Source organism: Macrosteles quadrilineatus, unplaced genomic scaffold (genome assembly GCF_028750875.1).
Source record: "Macrosteles quadrilineatus isolate MER2022 unplaced genomic scaffold, UCM_ALF_1.0 Scaffold_2__2_contigs__length_208266976, whole genome shotgun sequence".
NCBI classification, from domain to species: Eukaryota; Metazoa; Arthropoda; class Insecta; order Hemiptera; family Cicadellidae; genus Macrosteles; species Macrosteles quadrilineatus.
Genome location: NW_026542595.1, coordinates 148,939,792 through 148,961,299, shown reverse-complemented (window position 1 = coordinate 148,961,299; position 21,508 = coordinate 148,939,792). Strand labels below are relative to the sequence as shown.

The 21,508-nt window shown below is 37.6% G+C and overlaps 2 protein-coding genes across 2 annotated transcripts in view; one reads left to right on the top strand and one right to left on the bottom strand.

Moving 5' to 3' along the window:
- LOC128985578 (sphingosine-1-phosphate phosphatase 1-like) overlaps positions 1-1,759 on the bottom strand; it is a 38,112-nt gene extending 36,353 nt beyond the window's left edge. Inside the window, exon 1 of the mRNA XM_054405192.1 lies at positions 801-1,759. Within this exon, the coding sequence (XP_054261167.1) occupies positions 801-1,311 (511 nt within the window). The 5' untranslated portion in view covers positions 1,312-1,759. The remainder of the gene's footprint in view (positions 1-800) is intronic.
- A 5,615-nt stretch (positions 1,760-7,374) lies between these two features.
- The window catches only part of LOC128985449 (uncharacterized), a 111,058-nt gene continuing 96,924 nt past the window's right edge, over positions 7,375-21,508 (top strand). Inside the window, exon 1 of the mRNA XM_054404935.1 lies at positions 7,375-7,512. The gene's annotated coding sequence lies outside the window, so the exon portion shown is untranslated. The remainder of the gene's footprint in view (positions 7,513-21,508) is intronic.

Below are 21,508 nucleotides of genomic sequence, written 5' to 3'. Positions count from 1 at the left end.
ATCAGTCGCTGCTGTTAATACAGACTTTCCTGTTCGAAAGCCATGTTGTTCAGGCTTTAAAATATCGTTTGTTTCTAGAAATGACTCTATAACTGTTTATATGCTACTTTTTCGAATATTTTAGATATTGATGGAAGGATCGCCACCGAGATTCTTAATTTCTTATTTAAACATAGCCAAAACACAAATGTCATAAACTAATTCACTAATTCGTAGTATTTTTTTTTTGCTTATAAGTTTAATTAAAAGTCTCTCAAACAATAGTATTTTGGACTAGGCCTAGATGTTGTACTTTCAATAGCATTATCCTCACAATTTGTATTTAGCCTAGGCAATTAATTTAATGACAGCCCGGCTACACTTTACTTTAGGTCCTACATTCATTCGAATGAAAATATTGATTATTCGATTGTTTCATTCGATATATCGTTTCGTTAGTTAGGTTAGGTTAACCTTACCTAACCAAACGATATATCGAATGAAACAATCGATTAATCGATATGTCGATCGATATTTTCATTCGAATGAGTGTAGGACCTAAAGTAAAGTGCAGCCGACAGCCCCCAAAAATGTAATTTAAGAAAGTTGGAGTGTAATCTTGAAGAATAGTTTTAAAACATTTTTTTGAATGTTTAATGTGAAGTGGGGGTCCTAAGTTAGGGTAAACTTAACCCTTCTTGGTAAGTTTTAACATATAGGCTATGTATTTAAATTATGTAACTTAAGTTAGTAGTCTGATATCAATGTTTTGTAAAAGATTTAGGATAGGCCTAACTTAAATAATTTCAAGCTAAACTTACCGAGGTACATAATGATTGTCCAGACCATTACGATTCTTCTTCCAACAGCACCATCTATGTTCCAAAACCAAAATGGTATGAAAGAGGCATAGAAAACTTCATCACCGAGGTATGTTCCAAATAAGAAGAAATAGTACCAAAATTTGTTCGTTATGACATATGATGGTTGCTCTACATCCGATTCAGATGACAATGTATCTTCTGAAAATAGTGTCGTGCTTGTATTACCGGGCAGCACTCCGTTTTCACTGTATTCTTCTGGACTATCATGGTTTTCAAGTGCTAGGCTATTTACATTGGTATCACCCTTTGTTTTAGAATGTCTTAGTTTTAGGTTAGCATGGTCCAAAGTTCTATTCAAACTGTTTAACTTATTTCCAGATCTAAGTTCAAGTCTCGCTACCTTTTGTTCGTTAGCTTGGGACAAACTTAACACACCAAAATACTTTTGGAAGTTAGCAACCAATTGAGGATCTTTTAAGTAGTTAATGCTACTTGAGATAGTGTTCATTATGTGAAATAAATTATATTTTAAAGTAGATCAAAGCGGATATTTAAGTGACTGCCTATGCGGATGTCTAAGAGCTTAGCCTCTATGAAAAGACACTTTCAAAAATTCGCTAGTATGTAATTAAGCCCTCAGATAATAGAAATTAGGCCCCAACTAAAATAGTAAATATGTACCAGCACTCTAAGAAAGCACACACATTAATAAGCCTGAATTGACGATTCAATCATAGGCCTAACTAACTTCGTCACTAGGCTATCCAAAAACGAATCACCAATAGACCACTAAACTTTTACGCAATTTAAACGAAATTAGTGGTGACAGTCAGGGAGAGACATTACATTCCACCAAAACTAAAACGACAGTTCTTGATCTTGAAGTGATGAATTAACGACATAATAACCGATTATATGTAGCGGCAAGCAGATAGCAGAAGCCAAAGTCGGCAAACTGCCCAAACAAAGTAAATAGAATATCAGCTGACAAGCACTCTAGCAAGTGACTAGCACAAGCACACATGGCTGATAGCTTTCTTCTACTCTTCACCTTTGGTGTGAAACAGGCTTACAGCCTTAACTTTAATCCTCAAGGCTTAGCATTGATTATTAAATGTAATCAATCAATGATCCCATGGTGGAAGGAAAAACATGTGTGCTATTCCTGTCATATGCTTACGTCGACGTCACCCAGATTGCAAACACAATTTCACAGTTTATAAAAAACTATAAAAACACACACAACAAAAATAATATCAATACAAATAATAAATATACTTATTATGGCAAATGATAGTAAATAAAGCACAACTGAGCACCCTAAAATAGTTATTATATTTTTCGTAGAAGTTACATGTTTCGGACATGTAACTTTCTACGAAAAATATTATATTAATTATTTCAGGGTGTTCAGCTGTGCTTTATTTACTACTTTAATCTATACTTATAAAAGGCGAAGCCCTCACTGACTCACTCACTGACTCATTCACATCACTAATTCTCCCACTTCCCATTTACCTAGGAGGCTGAAATTCGGTACACCGATTCATTGGGCAATAAATAGGAAAACTAAGTAGTTTTTATTCTGATCGGGGTTTCGAGCTCCGCCCCAGTGGCTCTGGAGTTTCCCATGTTAACCTTATGTTAACTATGTCCTATGTTAACTCATATTTAAATGGAATTAAAGATTCTTAACAGCTGGTTCAACTAAACAAGTTGATTCTGTGATGTTCAATAGCATTAAAGAGTTAATAGGTTTACCAAAAGGGTGCAGCAATATACTTTTTTTACATTTATGACAACAGCTTGCATTGCAACCAAAAGGACTTTCCTGGACCCCCCTTCTTTGCTGGGGGGTATGGAGTATGGAATGTTAGGCCCCCTCCCCCCCCCGTGACCTCCCCCGAAAAATATGTCTAGGACCGCCCTTGCATTCTCGGACTACCACTTATGTTTCCCAGGTGGCTTTGGGAAGGCTACGTGGTCTGTAGCACGGTACAAATCATCCTGCCAGAGACAGCCAAGCTGGTACAGTCACTCACTAGTGTTGTCAGTGCTCCATTACTATATTCCTGCATACGGCAACAGTATCTCAAGGGAAGAGAATTGCAAAAAGTTCAGAACTCCGCAATTCGTTTAACTAATATTTCATTTTTAAAATATCTTTTTAACATCTTTAAGGGTGAGAGTACACTGTCCTGTGGAGAGCTTTTTGTGGGGATGGGATCACATTTTTTCTCTCAAAAGTCAGCCATGGTGGAGTTGAGCTGAGCACTCTGTACATCTGCACAAAGATTGCTCGAATTCATGCTTACAAACAGTCCCCGCACCATGGCTCTTTACGATACGTTATCAAAAGCTCCTTTAAAATCCACGAAGGTGCATAGGGCTGTTTTCTTAGCAGCCAGACTGTTCTCAATTCTGCTGCCCAGCCCATGCAGAGCAGTTTCACAGGACTTGCCTGGCTTATGTGTGATGGTTGCGATGAATGGGTGTGTTTAGAAGAACTGTACACCCTTCTTATGTGCCTCTGAGGAGTAGTGAGGAAAGACTGATGGGGAAGAACGATTTGGCCTCAGAGAAATCTGCTTTTTCTCTAGAGAATGAAGACCACCATGCTGAGACACCAGGATTTAGGAATGTACCCATAAGTCAGGATTGCTTTTAGGCCTATGCATTTCATCTTCTTGTAGAAAAGATTTAGTCTCCAATTCTACTACTGTGGTAATAAACAATATCTCTTACTTGCCTTAATTGTAACAAATAACATCTGTACTCTAAAAGAAAGGTTCAGAGGCTGTACTTACCATACATTAATATCTGCTGTGATCTCCTCGTTCAATTCTTCACCCCACTGTAAACAAAGATATCTTAAAAAAAATATGATACTCCAAAGATGAAGGAGAAATTCAAATTTTCGATAATATCATATTGTTAAAAACTTTATAGGTAATGAACTATATACAGGGTGACAAAAAAGTCTGGAAACGGTTTAATATCTTTTTAACTAAATCCGTTAGAAAATTCAAACCTTTCACATCAACTTACATGTATGAAAACTACTTTTTCCAAGCATTCCTCTAGAGAATGAAGACCCCCATGCTGAGACACCAGGATTTAGGAATGTACCCATAAGTCAGGATTGCTTTTAGGCCTATGCATTTCATCTTCTTGTAGAAAAGATTTAGTCTCCAATTCTACTACTGTGGTAATAAACAATATCTCTTACTTGCCTTAATTGTAACAAATAACATCTACTGTACTCTAAAAGAAAGATTCAGAGGCTGTACTTACCATACATTAATATCTGCTGTGATCTACTCGTTCAATTCTTCACCCCACTGTAAACAAAGATAACTTAAAAAAATATGATACTCCAAAGATGAAGGAGAAATTCAAATTTTCGATAATATCATATTGTTAAAAACTTTATAGGTAATGAACTATATACAGGGTGACAAAAAAGTCTGGAAACGGTTTAATATCTTTTTAACTAAATCCGTTAGAAAATTCAAACCTTTCACATCAACTTACATGTATGAAAACTACTTTTTCCAAGCATTCCTATAGAGAATGAAGACCACCATGCTGAGACACCAGGATTTAGGAATGTACCCATAAGTCAGGATTGCTTTTAGGCCTATGCATTTCATCTTCTTGTAGAAAAGATTTAGTCTCCAATTCTACTACTGTGGTAATAAACAATATCTCTTACTTGCCTTAATTGTAACAAATAACACCTACTGTACTCTAAAAGAAAGATTCAGAGGCTGTACTTACCATACATTAATATCTGCTGTGATCTCCTCGTTCAATTCTTCACCCCACTGTAAACAAAGATAACTTAAAAAAAATATGATACTCCAAAGATGAAGGAGAAATTCAAATTTTCGATAATATCATATTGTTAAAAACTTTAAAGGTAATGAACTATATACAGGGTGACAAAAAAGTCTGGAAACGGTTTAATATCTTTTTAACTAAATCCGTTAGAAAATTCAAACCTTTCACATCAACTTACATGTATGAAAACTACTTTTTCCAAGCATTGTCATTTTTTACCTCTACCAGGGGACAACCCACGAGGAGTAGGTACATAATCTTTAAAGTAAGCATAGGTTGATATGCACATCATTTTAAAGGGTTAGTCAAGTGGAGTTCATTGCCGGAAACCGCGTCCAAAAAAGTTCATCCGTTACAAAATGGCAGCTGTCCAAAGTTCTTGTGAAATATACCTGCACAGGCCTTAGTATAGGCAAATACTCGTATTAAACATTAGCTTGAGAGCTTAAAACTGTATTTTAAAGTCAACTAGCTCATAGACTACTAGTATTCAATCCTAAAACAAATTTAACTGGGTTTAAGATTTCCCTGCTAATGTTGACTATTAGTAGGATCAATACTAAGGCCTCTGCAGGTATATTCCGCAAGAACTTTGAACTGCCGCCATTTGGTACCGGATGAACCTTTTTTGACACGGTTTCCGGCAATGAACTCCACTTGACTAGACCTTTAACATGATCCCAGACAGCACACTTTATCCCAGGGACATCCCATAGTAGTCCCATGTGTCCTGAGAATGTCTCGGGATATGTACGCTAGCCTCAGGATATGCCGCAAAATCCCGGGACGAGTACGAAATCCGAGCAGGATATCCTACAATATACCGTAATGTCCCGGGATTTTTAAGTTAACCACAGGATATCCTGTAAAGTCCCGGGATATATGTACGAACGCCATAGGATATCCCAGGATGTCCCATGACTTCCCGGGACATGTACAAAATCCACTGGATATCCTGTAATGGGTCCCGGTAACAAACTGAAGAAATAAAACTATGGTGAAATCTATACCTAAATTTAAATGTTCAACAAGGCCAATGTATAATAACTTGTTTTATTCACTAGCGCTTTCAGAAACTAGGTTCCCATCATCAGGAGAAAAAATAATCTTTTGAATTTTGGATATATTACAGTGTTGTTCTTGATATAATTATTTTCAGTAATTCCGAGTTTATAATTGGGTCATTAACAAATAATTTTGGTCTGTTTTTTTCTATAAAATAAGATTCCCACGCATTAAGATGTTGAGGTTTTATAATTTGTTTTAAAAGTTTAAGTTTTCCCAAATTGAAAATATGTCTTATTGTTAATACTGTGTGGCTAGCAAGGGCTGACTTTACTTTACTGACACATTACTACCACTGAGTTCAGGAAAACTAGAGTTCTATAGTTGTGTGAAACGTGTATTTAATTCTAACTTTAAATTAATAAAATAATCTAAAACTAATTTTAATCATATAACAATCAATTATAACAGTGCTAATCTAATGGTAATTAAATTATCTATATTCAAATACCAGTATCTTCTCCAACTACCAGAAAAACAATTCGACTACTTGAGGCCTAAACAGATTAACAGAATCATATTATACTGTAGTATCAAAAATCTTTTAAGTACTGTATTGCGACCATTGCAGCTGTCGGCTACTCTTTGACCACTTGAAAACACCCGTAATCACCAAGCGCAGATAGCTCAGGAGGTAAGGTATGAGGCTCATTAGGCGAAGGTACCAGGTTCAAGACCCGTCTGAGTCAAACACTTTTTTCTCGTTTTTTTCTTCAAAATTTGTGTCTATTGACTATTTAATCAATTTACTCAACTGATAATTATGCTTTTCATACTAAATCTATATTATTTTGTGTTTTTTATGTTCAGGCCCAGACCACACTTTATCCCAGGGACATCCCATAGTAGTCTTATGTGTCCTGAGAATGTCCTGAGGATGACCTCGGATGTCCCACGGATATGCTGCGAGCTTATCCGTAGGACATCCCCGATGGGTGGGGACATTACGCATTCCTGTGGATATCCTGGGGATATCCCAGGTTGACCATAGGACTACTATGGGATATCTTGCATATCCTGTCGCAATATCCGTGGGATGTCCCGAGGAGAAAGTGTGCTGTCTGGGTATTAGGACAGTACTGCGGATAGTCGTAGTACTCACCCGTGCGGACCCGTTAATCCACACTGGGGAGTATGGCATCCACAGTGCATGCCTATAAATATCCACAATTCGTGACCTCTTAGTAGCTGGATTACAGGACGACATATTATGATGGTGGATGCTGTGGTAACCGAATTGGCTATATCACGGCCAGGCCTATATTTAAATCAATTTTGTTTTTAATCTCGGGTACATCTTTCGGAAACATGATGGTAAAATGCCTCTTAATGAAAAAAATATGAGAATGTGTCTGATCTTTTTTTATTATGTGGTCATATATTTCTGTTTTCGCTTTACTGTTTCTCCAATTGACTAAAAGCAATGACTTAGATCGTTCAAGGATCAGGTATTTCCAACTGCGCTGAATATTGAGTAAACGTTATTCATCTTCATCCGTGTGATACCAACGGTTTTTAATGTATATGACACTATCGGTATTTTATTACGTACAGCACCGATGCTTCTAACAGTTATTGTTTGTGGTTGGCAGTTCTGCGAGAAGCATCTGGGTATACAACTGAATAGTTTGTTTGATTGGTTGAAACAGTCACGTGACGTTATTGGGTGGGGTTGAACATTACAACAACTTCATACAACGGAAAGCCGGGCCGGCATAGTACTTTGAGTGTTGTTTTGTGTTTGTGGTGTGCCGTGTTTTCGTAATTCGTTGCCTGATTCAGGATATTCTAAATTAAAAAGGTACGTTAATTTAACACGAAAATATTTTATGTATCTTGTAAGTACTTAGTGTGGTTTTCCTCGTTCTTTGTGATGATATTCTAAGTTCCTGTTTTACTGTCTTTGAAAATAATCCGTTATTTGTGCCCGCGTTTTCTGCACAACGTGTTGTTACTTGTATATCTATTTAATTTTGCTTGCAAAAAATATATTACACATATACGGGGAATATTTTAGTTTCTCAATAAAACAGCCTAGATGTATTTTGAATACTTTTTCATTCATCTTTTTCTATCTATGGTTCAAATCTTGCCAAGAATGGCAGTTTTCTTTACCTTGTCCTAAGCTCAGGCCTGATTATTGTAGCCTAAATCGTAGGAGAAGATTTTCGAACCACGATTTATTAGTTAGGTAGGCTAAAATAATGGTATATTTGGATTCAGGAGGTAAAAAACTATAAAGTAAGATATCAAAATTAAAAATTCGTATGGAGGCACCTATACGGAATAATTAGGTACCTTTAACTTAAGTTATGGTACTAACTTTCCTCCTTAAACTTTTTGTCAGCACAGTTTCACACTTCAGGAAGTATGTTTTTGGTGAGTTCTGAGTTGGGATTTGTATATTTGTACCATATATTGCATTTAGTTACAACGGTAACTTCCTGTTGAGTTTCTAAAAATTGCAAGTTAGGTACTTACCCTATCTTAACTTACTTTGGTATTATATGAAGAGCGACCTTATACAGCATGCTGCGGCGGTTATTTTAGGTTGGGTTATCATAAATAGAAAGTGTGACTCGTCTGGTATCATTCGATTCGTAATGAAACGAAGAAAGTCCTACAAACATTTTTTACCGGTAAGTTAAATGATAACCTATTACCTATTACCTCCTCTTCGTCTTTGAACAGCCAGGGCCAGATAGACAGCGTCAAACTTTTATAAATAAAAACTTTCTTTAGTAAAACATATATTTAAAACTGTTATTTAAAAATTATAAGTTAGCCTTGCTTACCCAACCCTAACATAAACTTGACCGCCGCAGAGTGTAAATAGAGTGGCCTCCTCATAATATCAAAGTACCCTAAAAATATTCTATAGGTACCTAAGTTATTTATAGCCTGCTTACTTCAATGCTGATTAACGTGATTTTATACCAACTTAAGTTTAATTAAAACTTGTTTGTAAGTTAGTGTGTTGCTGGAATAATCTTAAGCTAACTTAAATAAAATAGTATATGTGTAACTTCAGTTTAATAAAAATACTACAGAGAAGTAAGATGCAGAGGATATAAGCTTATGGGAAAACGGTGTGCTTTTAGCTCTTGTTTTTATGGTGGGGCCTAAATAGTACTTGTGCCAAGCGAAGAAGAGTCCGACCAGGGATGGTCGCATAGCATTTTTGTACAGCAGTTGTAATCATCGCAAAGTAAATTAGGCCTAGGCTATTTAAGCTTTACAGTCTAGACTAAGTTAGGTCTAACATATAAATCAATGGTTGTAACGTAGGTACAGGGTCTTTACAGCGCGAGGGTGTAACTTAAGATTAAGATATTAAGGCAAGGGGGTAAAGGAGAGTGGAAGGGGATGACAAATAGAATTTGCTCTGGCCACTAGCCAGGCAGGTTACCGGTACTTAAAAAGTGTACCTAATGTATCTCTGTACAGTATTTTTCTTGGGTATTTAACATACAGTAGACTCCCTCTTATCCGGACTCCTCGAGACCGAGGCCAGTCCGGATACCCTAACAGTTTTTCCGGTTAAACCAACGTCCCCAAAATCTCGTTAAAACGGACCGTTTAAATGCAAACTCTATACAGTATTTGACTTAAAATTAGGAGAGCTTCGTATTTAGACACGTAATCACTGGTCTCAAATCTTTCTTAGGAGAACAGTCGTTTCAGTAGGCCCACCGCCCACTTCCTGCCAATCTAGTCCGGTTAAACTGATGTGCTGATAAAAATTATCCGGATAAAGAGATTTCACTTCTACCGAGTGTAGTCCGGTCAAACCGATGTCCGGTTAAAAGGTGTCCGGATAAGTTAAGAGGGAGTCTACTGTATATCTCTAGCTTGTAAACAAACCTGCCATTGTACATTTTGAACAAACTTACTGGTACGGTACCTTAAAAAGCAGGAGTGTAAGTTTACACTTCCAATTCTTAGTTCCCCATTAAACTCCAAGGTAACAAGTCAATAAGTATTTATCCTCATTTAAACTTAAATTAAGTTAACTATTATTCTTTAATGCGTAGGCTACTTAGGTTTGCTGCCAAGTTACAGGGCGCTAACTTAAAAGTGCTTTTAATTAAATGTTAATAATTTCATAAATTATTGGATGAAATGACATAGCTTAAATGAATTCATCAAATTCGATCCAAATATAAGAATAAGAATATTTATTTTCCTTTTGAAAAATTACATGCATTTGGAATCGTCAGTTAGACAAGGCATAATGATCACAAGGCATTCACAAGGCAAATTCAATATCAATCAACATGCTTTTACAAAACTCTCAAAATTTCTACAATAAATAGGCCTAAATAGATATAGGCTATAATAATAAATAATAACTTTATGCTCACAACTAAAAAACTAAAGGATGCAAGGTCTAATAAATATCACATATCAAGAGTCAAAAGTTAAAAATAGGTAAAAAAACTTAAAAATAGGTACTTATGGATGCTGCTGGTGTATATTAAAAAAATCATTCCAGGAATACAGTGGGTTGGCCAATAAAAGGTTTCTGAGGTTGGTTTTGAATTTTGAAAAATTCTGATTCGGGCTTCACATGGGAGTCTGTTAAAAAATCTTAAACTTAATAAGCTGTGTTGAACTTGATTTTTTCTTAATCTAACAAATGGCACATCAAAAAGGTTCTTAGATCTAGTATCATGCTCATGAAAATCCTCTCTCATTGTCTATCTTACTTCTTAAATTTAATAGGCACACAAATAGGCCTACATATAAGCTAAAACATGTCATCAAGCCCTCAGATACAAAAATGGGCTTACAATGATCTGTGGACGTTGCATCAGCCAGCAGACGTACTGCTTTCTTTTGCAGTACTTAGCAATACACATTTTACATCTGGTGCACTGCCCCATAGCCTCAAACCATATAGGCCTAAAATTACACTTTTCAAAAAGGGATTTGTAAGCAGTTTTGACATAATCTTTAGGCACACACATTTTCAGGTTTCTCAGCAAGTATAGACATAGACATATTTTATTTGCACATAACATTCTTTACATGTGTTACATACAGAATAGGTGCATTGTCAGAGTTAAAATTATCAGGATATAACAAATAAAATAGTAATCAAGATGATAATATAAATTAACAAAATTGAATGATAAAACTATTCTAAACTAAAGGGACATTGTGAAAATCTGCAATTAAATAAAAGGCTCTGTCAATTAAGATTTCACCTATTTTATCTTTAAAATTATTTCCATTTAACAATTTATAGTTTGCAGGCAGCACATTGTACAGCCTCAGCCCAGCATATATAGTGGACTTTTTTCATAAAGGGTCAAATGGTGCCTTGGAAATCTAAAAATGTTTTAATTTTGAGTATTAATCTATGGTTGATTTGAATTGATTCTGGGAGGTCGTTTTTAGCTGAATGAATGTAGTATAGTGATTCCAAAATGTACAGTCCTGTTAGGGTGTGGATTTTTAAATTTCGAAAAAGGTTTTTGCATGATGAACTACGTGTATGAGAGCCGGTCATAATACGGATAATGCGTTTTTGTAGCCTGAATATTGATTTGACTCCGGTAGCCTGACCCCATAAGATTATACCATACCTCAATACCGATTCTACATAAGCATGATAAACCATTTTCAGAGTTTCTTTAGGAACACAGTCCCTTAAGTGCAGAAATACAATTGACATGGATCTAAGTTTACTTTTTAATTGATTCAGATGTACATCACATTTAAGTGATTCATCTATGTAAACACCTAGAAATTTATGAGAAGTTGCCAATTTAAGGGATTCAATTTTATTACCATTGTTTCTGACGGAAAATTTTATTGTTTGCGTTTTTTCAAGATTAAGTTTTAATCCATTGTTCAAGAACCAACCCTCCATGTCATGAACCACATTTTCAAGAGAAGATAGCATTTCAGAAGTACTATTATTTTTTATCAAGGCTGTTGTATCATCTGCAAAAAGAATTAGTTCCTGATCAATAGCTTTAGGGAGGTCATTAATGTAAATTAGAAAGAATAGAGGACCTAAGATTGAACCTTGGGGCACACCTGCCGATAGGTTTTCCCATGGCGAATAGTACTTGATCTTATCCAGTGTTATTACAGTTCTTTGTTTTCTATTAGAAAGGTAAGAACTCAATAGAGAGTGACAACTTCCCCTAATACCATAATCACTCAGCTTGAGCTGAAGGACTGAGTGATCAACACAGTCAAAAGCTTTGGACAGGTCACAGAAAACACCAGCTGTAGCCTGAGATCCGTTCAAAGCCTGGGTAACCTCTTTTATAAACTGTGTTAGTGCAGAACCTGTGCTTAAATTTTTCCTGAATCCAAATTGTTTGTTATAAAATAGATGATTGCTTTCAAAATAAATAACTAGAACCAATCTCAAATTCATGACCTTCTCAAATATTTTAGAAAAATTACTCAATACAGAAATTGGACGGTAGGCCTAATAATTATTGTTATTATTATTTATTATTATTATTATTACAATTATTGTTAATATCCGATTTTAGGCCCTTTTTAAATATTGGTGAGATTTGGGAAAGTTTTAGTTTATCCGGAAAAATTCCATGTATCAAACACTGGTTAATAATTTGAGATATAGGATTCTAGACAGCCTACAACAAACCATCAACAAACTAGATCTATATGACTAGCCCAAGTTAGCCAACTATCCAACACACCTAGGACCTTAACACTATTTACCTCGTTATTTCTCAATGAAAAAATTACTGTCTCAGTTTTGTCTTCATTTAAAAGAAAGAAATTAGCCCTAAACCAGTCAGCAGCCTGATCCAATGATTGCCCCATGGCAGTTTCCAGCTGTGACAAATTTTGTTCCGTAAGTACCAGCGAGGTATCGTCAGCATAGCTGACAATCCCTGCATCAACATTACCTGTAATATCATTGACACTTATCAGAAAAAGGATAAACATTTTTATCTTTATAGACTACCAGCTGTACCCACGGGCTTTGCCCCGTTTAACTTCATACTTAAGTATTTGCATGGCTCAATCACGTCCCGGTTGAAGTTCGTTCGCTACCTTCACTCACCTTTAGGTTGGAGCTAGTTCGCTGCGCTCACTTGTTTTCAGGTTAGCTCGTTCGCTACGCTAACTCGCCTCCAGGTTGATGTTCGTTCGCTACGCTCACTCACCTTTTGGTTGCAAATTAACTGTTGTCTTAAATCTTAAAAGTCATCCCTTTTATTGTTTATAATACTTTGAAAAAAGGTTTTTATGTTTTAATATTTAACATTGGAGAATTTAAATGTTGTTAAGTGCACAGGTGTGCTGCGATTGGGGTTTAATACATTTGGACTTATTCAAAAGTAAAATAGTTTTCTGTGCTGCACTCTGTAGAAACACTGTGGCACTATTTCAAATCATGACTAATGCTAATACAGAATGTTGTAATTATTCAAACCTACAAAACAGTTGGTGAAAGTAAACATCTGCTTTTAAATTATATTTATTTGTAAACATTGTAGATCAAAAAGTCTGACATTGGCCCACTTAAAACCCTCTGGGGCAGAGCCCTTTTGACAGATCTGCACCAAACTTCACTCGAACCATCCTTGAAAGATGCTTAATAATGCCTGAAAGTTTCATTACAATCTGTCGAGCGGTTTTGGAGTCCATAACGTATATACATACATATATCTAATATATAAAATTCTCGTGTCACAGTGTTTGTCTGCAAACTCCTCCGGAACGACTTCACCGATCGTTATGAAATTTGGTGTGTAAATTCTGTAGGTATGCGAATCGGACGTAAACTATTTCCCGTTTCGAAATTCTTAAAAGGGCTCCGCCCCAGTGGCTCTGGAGTTTCCCATGTTAACCTTATGAGAAATGGAATTAATGAATCTTAACAGCTGTTTCAATTAAACAAGTTGGTTCTGTTCTATGATGTTCAATAGCATTAAAGTTACAAGGATTACCAACAGGGTGCAGCACTATTATTTCTTTTACATTTATGACAACAGCTAATTTGCAACCAAAAGGTGAGTGAGCGTAGCGAACGAACTTCAACCTGGAGGCGAGTTAGCGTAGCGAACGAGCTAACCTGAAGGCAAGTGAGCGCAGCGAACGAGCTCCAACCCAAAGGTGAGTGAGCGTAGCGAACGAACTTCAACCTGGAGGCGAGTTAGCGTAGCGAACGAGCTAACCTGAAGGCAAGTGAGCGCAGCGAACGAGCTCCAACCTAAAGGTGAGTGAGCGTAGCGAACGAGCTCCAACCCAAAGGTGAGTGAGCGTAGCGAACGAACTTCAACCAGGACGTGATTGAGCGATGCGAACGAGATCATCTTGAAAATTAAACATAACGGTACTTTCTTTCCATCGGTCTGTCTTAGGGGAAACCTATAACTTAGGCGATACGAAGTTCGCCGGGTCAGCTAGTATATATATATATATATACACACACATACATAGTTCCTCTTTTATAGATACAGATTGGCAACTTGTGTGTAACTATAAACTATTGGTAACTTGTGTTCCTATCAGTTATAGGACTATCCATGAAGATGCAAACTAAGTTAAGTTACCTACAGCTGTTTTCTTTTTCTCCAAAACTTAAGTAGGTAGGCCTATTTTAACTTGGGAATTTTATATGTAGGCTACCGGTGGCCTACAGTTTTTGGGAATCTCTTCATTACCCATTACCGGAACGTTTAATTTGTGGCTTGCAAGACAAAGGAACTTAAGTAGGCCTACATACCGTATCAGGCTTTTAGGGCCTACTATCATTTTTGTAACACCCCTTCATCTTGCAAGAGTCAAATTGTACAACAATGCTATTAACCTAACTTATACAAAACATTCATGCAAAATTTCATCAAAATTGGACCCAAGCTACCTACTCAACTTATCTTGAACTCATAGACATAAGTTTTTGGAGCCACATAGATCTGTGATTGTAAAATAGATAGTGCAGTGTAGGCCTACACATTTATTCAAATCTATTTGTTTAAAATAGGTACTGTCTAAAGCACTCATATCCATTTCTAAAAGACCTTAACTTTGCCGAAAGAACCAAGCTCTATTGCCATAGCTTTATCACCGGATGACCTGGAGATTGGCACATGACAAAGACAAGCACAGCTGCTGTGTAGCCACAAGGTCGTCAACATGGCCTCGTATTGTTACTGTCTGTACAAAGCCTTCACGTCCGTGATGCATGATCTGGCACTGTAGAGGCCTGAAGGGTAATGTTTGATATTTGGCTAAGTGTGTGCTGTGCAAAGAATTTAAATAATTAAACTTAGAAGCTCTTTGAAATGAAACAGTCACAGAAAAGTCACTGATTTTACTAGGGGGTCACTGAAGTCACTGAAAAGAAACGGATTTTCATTTCAAGATCCCCAAAGTCACAGAAAAAATTGGGCTTAACGAAAATATAGTTCCCCGATCTTGTCTTTTGTTTTGTACCTTGAGTGTACAAACATATATTTTGGGAGCAGGCAACCAGCTCAAATTATTTCACCACAAATGATTGTATGCCTGACTATCTCATGTCCCAAATGACTGAAAAGTGTATCTTATCCATCGTGATTTTTAACATCGTCTGCCCCCCCCCGTCAAAAAGTAATTGAAAAGTCACTGAAATTTAGTTTGACCAACCGGTAGGCACCATTTCAAAGGACTTGGGTATACTTGTTCAACTCCGCCATTAAATGCTGTATTGCCCTTATAAAGATTCAGAATCACTTATCTGTTTAATAATGATAGGTAGGCCTACTCTCACCAGTTCACTTGTAACAGTTTTGAATTCCTAATCAAACGGTCTTCAGTAACATACACCTCAATACTACAGTTTGTGGTTTGAGAGCCTGTTGAGTCAATATTTCTCATTGGAGGCTCGTCAAATCTCAATAATATGTCTATATAACTTGTAACATAATCGTGATACGTACATGGTTTGAGTGCTGATAAACTCAATTTTTTTCCATTGGAAGCCCATAAAGTCTCAATATGTGTCATCTGCAAATCATTGATTACTCTACCCTCCCAGTCATTGTTACATCCAAGTTCTCACATGTACTCTTTATAATCAACTGTTTGAATAGCCTACCAGTTAGGTAACTCAATATTTCTCATTTGGGGCCCATAAAACCTAAATATGCCTTAAATAACTCAATAACTTAAATCATTCCATTAATAGTTAAGGTACCTTCTTAGTACTAATTTATTCGCTATTTACTCCCAGTTATGCCTTAAATAACTCAATAACCTAATACTGGTACCTCCTTATTTCTCATATATTCATCACTTTTCCTCCCAGTAATTTAGTTCACATCTACTCGTCATTCTATATCTCCCCATTAATTACTCTTTAGTTCTCATCTATTTAATATAATCTTCCCTCTCAGTTATAGTTACCTCCTTAGTTCTCATCTACTCGTCATATTCTATCCTTCCAGTAATTGTTCCTCCTCAGTTCTCATCTATCTAGCACACTCTTTCATCCTAGTAGGCCTATGTAATAGTTACCTCTTTAGATCTCATCTACTCATCATACTCTTTCCTCCCAGTAATAGGGTCCTCCTCAGTTATCATCTACTCATCACACTCTTTCCTCTATCCTCCCAGTAATATTTTACCTCCTTATATAGTTCTCATCTATGTATCATACTCTATCCTCCCAGTAATTGTTACCTTCTTAGTTCTCATATATTTATCTATTTATTATACTATATCCTTCCAGTCATTTATTTTCCTCCCAGTAATAGTTAGCCTACCTCTTTAGTTCTCATCTACTCGTCATTCTATAATAGGTATCCTACCAGTAATTATTGTTACCTCTTCAGTTCGCATCTCATAGTTACTCTTTCCTCCCAACCTCTTTAGATCTCATCTAGCCTACTCATCATACTATTTCCTCCCAGTAATAGTTACCTCCTTAGTTCCCATCTATTCTCGTCATACTCTATATCCTCATCCTCCTAGCTAGTTTCCCAGTTTTGACTTACCGCCCCCAGCCCAGGGTCCGAGTCATCGCATGTCCACGCACCGGAAGTCCCCGTGACTCATTCTCTCCCCCAACAACTGTCTCGCCACGATCGATTCCCTAGTCTCCCCCTCGCTCTACAAATGTACAATAATTTCACTTTACAAACAGATAATTTCTTTCGCCGCCGGCATCGTCGGAAATGTTTCTTGTCTGACACGCGTACAAACTTTTCTGCAACCTCTAGAGCTGTACACTGATCATATTATTTACTGGTCCGGACGGTCCGGTATGTTTATAATGTCGTAAATAATATAACAATGGCAGTAGCCAGCAATCATTTGACTTTCAATTGAACGTAACCTACTCATTCCTAGTGAAATTGATTAGAGGAGCGAGCTGGTCTAGTGGTTATAGTGCCCGCGGGACTTCGGTCCCTGAGGGCCCGGATTCAAATCCCACCAAATAACCAATAGATTTTATCCAAGTGATATTGCTGCAACCCCTTGGTCTAGCCTGAATTAATGTGACATTCCCGGGATTGTACCTAGCGTCCTAGGGGGAAAATCCCTAAATTGATAAGCTATAAAATTAGCAAAATAGCACACATCTCTACACACACAATTCTCAACGATTCTCTACACTCACAATTCATCACTAGCAAAGTATGCATGCGTTTGCAACTGAATAGTACTCTGAATGTAGTTTTGGTCGGAATTGTGGCCACGGAGAGACAGGTGACGACGCGACGACTGGTCTCATTCTGTAGTGAAGTGATAAAACAAAACGTCCACTCTGCATACTGATGAAGCACCTCCTCGGCGCGAGGGAAACTGATTGCTGTTTGTATTGGACCGGGAGAGGCTCTGTGGAGATTTCGCTCTGTTAAATCGATAATGGGGAATTTCTTAAAACAATTTTCTTTTAATCGTCCCCAGTTGATACAGTTCTTGTTGTTCACACAACTACGGACTTTGAGGAAAACTGATGCCGGTTGTATTAAATAGGGAAACGTTTTCATTATTTTGAGTTAGTTTTGTTTCATCGATCATTTTAATTACGTTATCTTCAGCCTCCAACAGTTGATGTGACAGTGGTGGTGTGGGAGAATGTAGGGGGTGGCATTGTATTGTGTCTGGTCCGTCACAGCGGGCGACAGAGGGTCACCACGACTGTCAGTTCAGTTCACACCATCTACTGCAGTTCACAAAACCTACTAACATTGCAAGGGTGAATTCCAGTATCGTGCCGTAACTGACCCGTATAAAATGCTGATAACAATTCTCAGGATGTTGATCGATTTCGGATACCCCAAGAACCACGTGGTTCTCTTGGCTTCTTCAAAATAATTTTTGATTGTGACAATAGTTTTAAGCTTAGCCCCTTGCTTTTGGATTTATCTCATATGTACTTGCCAAACTCTGTTGCACTTAGCGACTTTTAGTTTTACCAATGTTGATGAATGATGAATCTGGATTGGGGAGGTTGCAGTGTTTGTCTGGTAACCAAAACGTTACAGGTTCGATTCTAAACAAATCAGTAGCTCCTTGGTTGTTCGTGCCCCTTTTGGTTCGTACCTGGGTTTATCTGACCTCATTGAGTTTTAAATCGATAGTCCTTGGCTAAACAAAGTGGTGACTACAAAGTTACACGACTCCAAAGTCACACGACTCCATTTATTTAGCACATTTTTCCGTTCACGTTCGGGTTTAACTACGCTCAGCTAAATTTACGTTAATTTGTGTTGTTTTGTAATTAGATTAATTTGGCCGAAGAAGACAACTATTTCCAAGACTATAATTCACTTGGTGAAGGTACCTGGATATCTACCAGCATACCCCAGTTTTCTAGTTTACCCTTTACTATCTTTCCTAATGCGTTGCAGCTGGCGGAGTAGTCGAGGCCAGGCGACCTTGAGTCGATGTTTTCAGGACAGCCTTGCTCCTGGGGGCAGATCACTCGACGTTTGCAGGATGGAGTCGTTCGGTGGACAGATGTCCCTATCCTCCCTCCACACCCCCGCCGCAAAAATTCCCTCCGTTTACAAATACTTGTCCCATAAATAGTCTGGGAGTGGCTGCCGAGCAAGGGTGGGACATGGGTGTTCCTTACGTTCCGGGATTTGATAGAATGGGGTGGCGATAAATAATCATTAACCTGCTGTGCGGTGTACGATTTGGATTTTTGACGTGATTTTCCCTCTTCGATTCTGGGGAGGACTGGGTGTATTTACCAACTCTCATGGATCTCAACATGTTCATTGTTATTTGTTCATCCCTTGTATGTAGATGTGGATGGAGTTTCTGACAGTTACAATGTTGACACAGAGAAAGTGGCCGGTACTCGTACATGCATCACACATTGACATGTCTGCACGATGCTCGCTTCCTGCCGGAGTCGTGGGCAGATATGGGCTATTGTCTGCCCACTGCCCTCCACTCTGTTTTATAGCCCTTGTCTACATGTGTTCTTGTCAGGCTGAATATCTTATTGGGTGACGAGTCATTTTTACTCTCTCAACTTTTGTGATGAGCGGCTACTGTGTGGGTTACCTGTTGAATTATGAGAAACTAAGTTCGAAATAGTTTTGTGTAAATATTTTATTTTTTGTGGCAGATACTTAGTATTTGGTAGAAATCATACGCGATATTGTCCCAAGCAAGTTTACCAATCGGAACCTTTTGTGACAAGTATTTATTGTAGAAGTATAATGTTTCGTATATTGATATATTTTTCTTGTATTGTGACACTATTCCGTTAATAATCCATCGTGTTTCTGTGTGTGGCATAAAGCGGTTGTGGCTTTTGAGACATAATTTTCATAACATCTTTACCAAATCTCCTCGCTGTATGTCGAGGTTTGACGGTTTCCAGAAATTGTAACTGAAAATTACATTAAATCTAGGCTAGTTCAAATTTGTTAGCCTATGTAAATTGAATTTTATGTTACTGAAGCAGCATTGGGGTTGTTTGCAAATAAATCTATTACTAATGTTTAAAAATCAATAAACACAATTGACCTTTAGTTCGTATTAAAATTGACGTGTTAAGAATATTTTGTATTGTATACTTGTTAGTTTGACATAACCACCATAACGATATATATTCAAAGAGTCAATGCACGACATTATAAACGTGCGACTCCCGTGTAGAACGTGTACAAGTTTTATGACCAACAGTGCTGTAGGCCTACGTGTTTGTAGCTGGGCTTGCATCCGGTGTTGCTACCTTCCACATGGCGCCGACAATAGTTTCGGAGAATCAAGCCAACATGGATTCAATGAAGATCAAGCAAATTCCTTAATATTTTATGTCCGTGCTCGTAAGATGAGTTGCATTCCACTATTCAGTGCTTTGCGGGGTTATGTGAATGGTAGTGGTACCTCACCCTCACCCTCACCCTCACCCAGAGTTTGTAAAATTACAACATTTCATAAAGTGAGTCATTTTAGGTGTCCAATATTGAGTTTTACTATTACTGTGTTCAACTTTAAGCCGAAAAGTAGTCATTTAAAACCCGTGTCCTTTCGATAGCGATATATAAAGAAACGGAACCTAGCCTATATAGATTTTTTTTAGATATCTGTTGCGTCTGTGGTAAGGTTTGTAGACTCTCAAAATGCGTTGTTTACCATTCCTAGTTGTCCAGTTCTGTAAGCAGTGCCAAGGCAAGGATCACAGTGTAGAATGTTGTTCTGGTCCGAGCCTTGCAACTCCTTATCGGCCTCTGCTGCACTAGGGCAAGGATGCTTGCCTGTTTGTCATTCGTCCTGAAGTGAGGACGTACTTGTACTCTGCCTCAAATAGAAACACAAACTATCGCTAGTCGCTGTGTGCGGTATCTCCTAATTGAGGCTTTTGCCTTGCAATGGTTTCTGATGAATTTGATTCCTTTTGTGTGCCATGACGTCACACACTGTGGGAACTTTGAACATGTCCCAGTGTGGCAAGGTAACAATGCATTCATCTACACAAAGTTTTGTAGAAATCTAGTCTTTTTGTTCATAATTGAATTGTTGCGTGATTGAACCGCAATAAACTATTGTTGTATTCGTTTTTGTGTCAAGCCTGATACTGTCTATTTTACTGCAGAATTTCTTGCTATTTATCGGATCAAATGGAACGCTTGAGATTTCTTCCTGAACTTTGGGCATAGCAGGGAGCGAATAAAAGGGATTTTAACTAGCCCTAGTTATTTATTCTACGCAATTTAACCGTTGGGCTTCTAAAGTCAAAGACATTCAGAGATTATCTTAATAAAGGGATCATTGCCACGGGGACTTAACTGGGCGTATTTTTATCCAAACTATGGGAGAATGGAAGTGTTAAATTAAGATACAGCGTGTAGCTTTTTGATACCAAGGCCAGTTGTTTCTTTGGCAAAAAGTCCATTTATACAAAAACACTCTCTGGCCTGTTGGGCTGATCAAGGTCAGAGCCGTCTCAAAGTTATTGACGTTTATCAGGATCGAACCGCCAACATTTTTACAACCTGCCTGGTGAGCGCTACTAAACCATTCAGGCATAAGTTCCGTTTATTATTATGAGATGAGGTGTGATATACTGTAGTTAAATGTTTGCTGCGTAGTGTACAGTGTCGTTGTAGGTGATGGCGGGTGGCGATGCCTCGGCTGTAGGTAGAGCAGTGCCAGTGAGCAGATGCACGGCCAGTTCATGGTCCAAGGTCGTCCACTGTCGTTGCCCACCGGACCCTCCCCCCTCGATACTGAAACTCCCGCCGATAGACTGGGAGGACCTCAATATAATAGTGTTGCAGATGATCTAAAGTGTAAACAAAGTCAAAGTGCTGCTTTTTGAAAGACGATCTAAAATTCCAGTT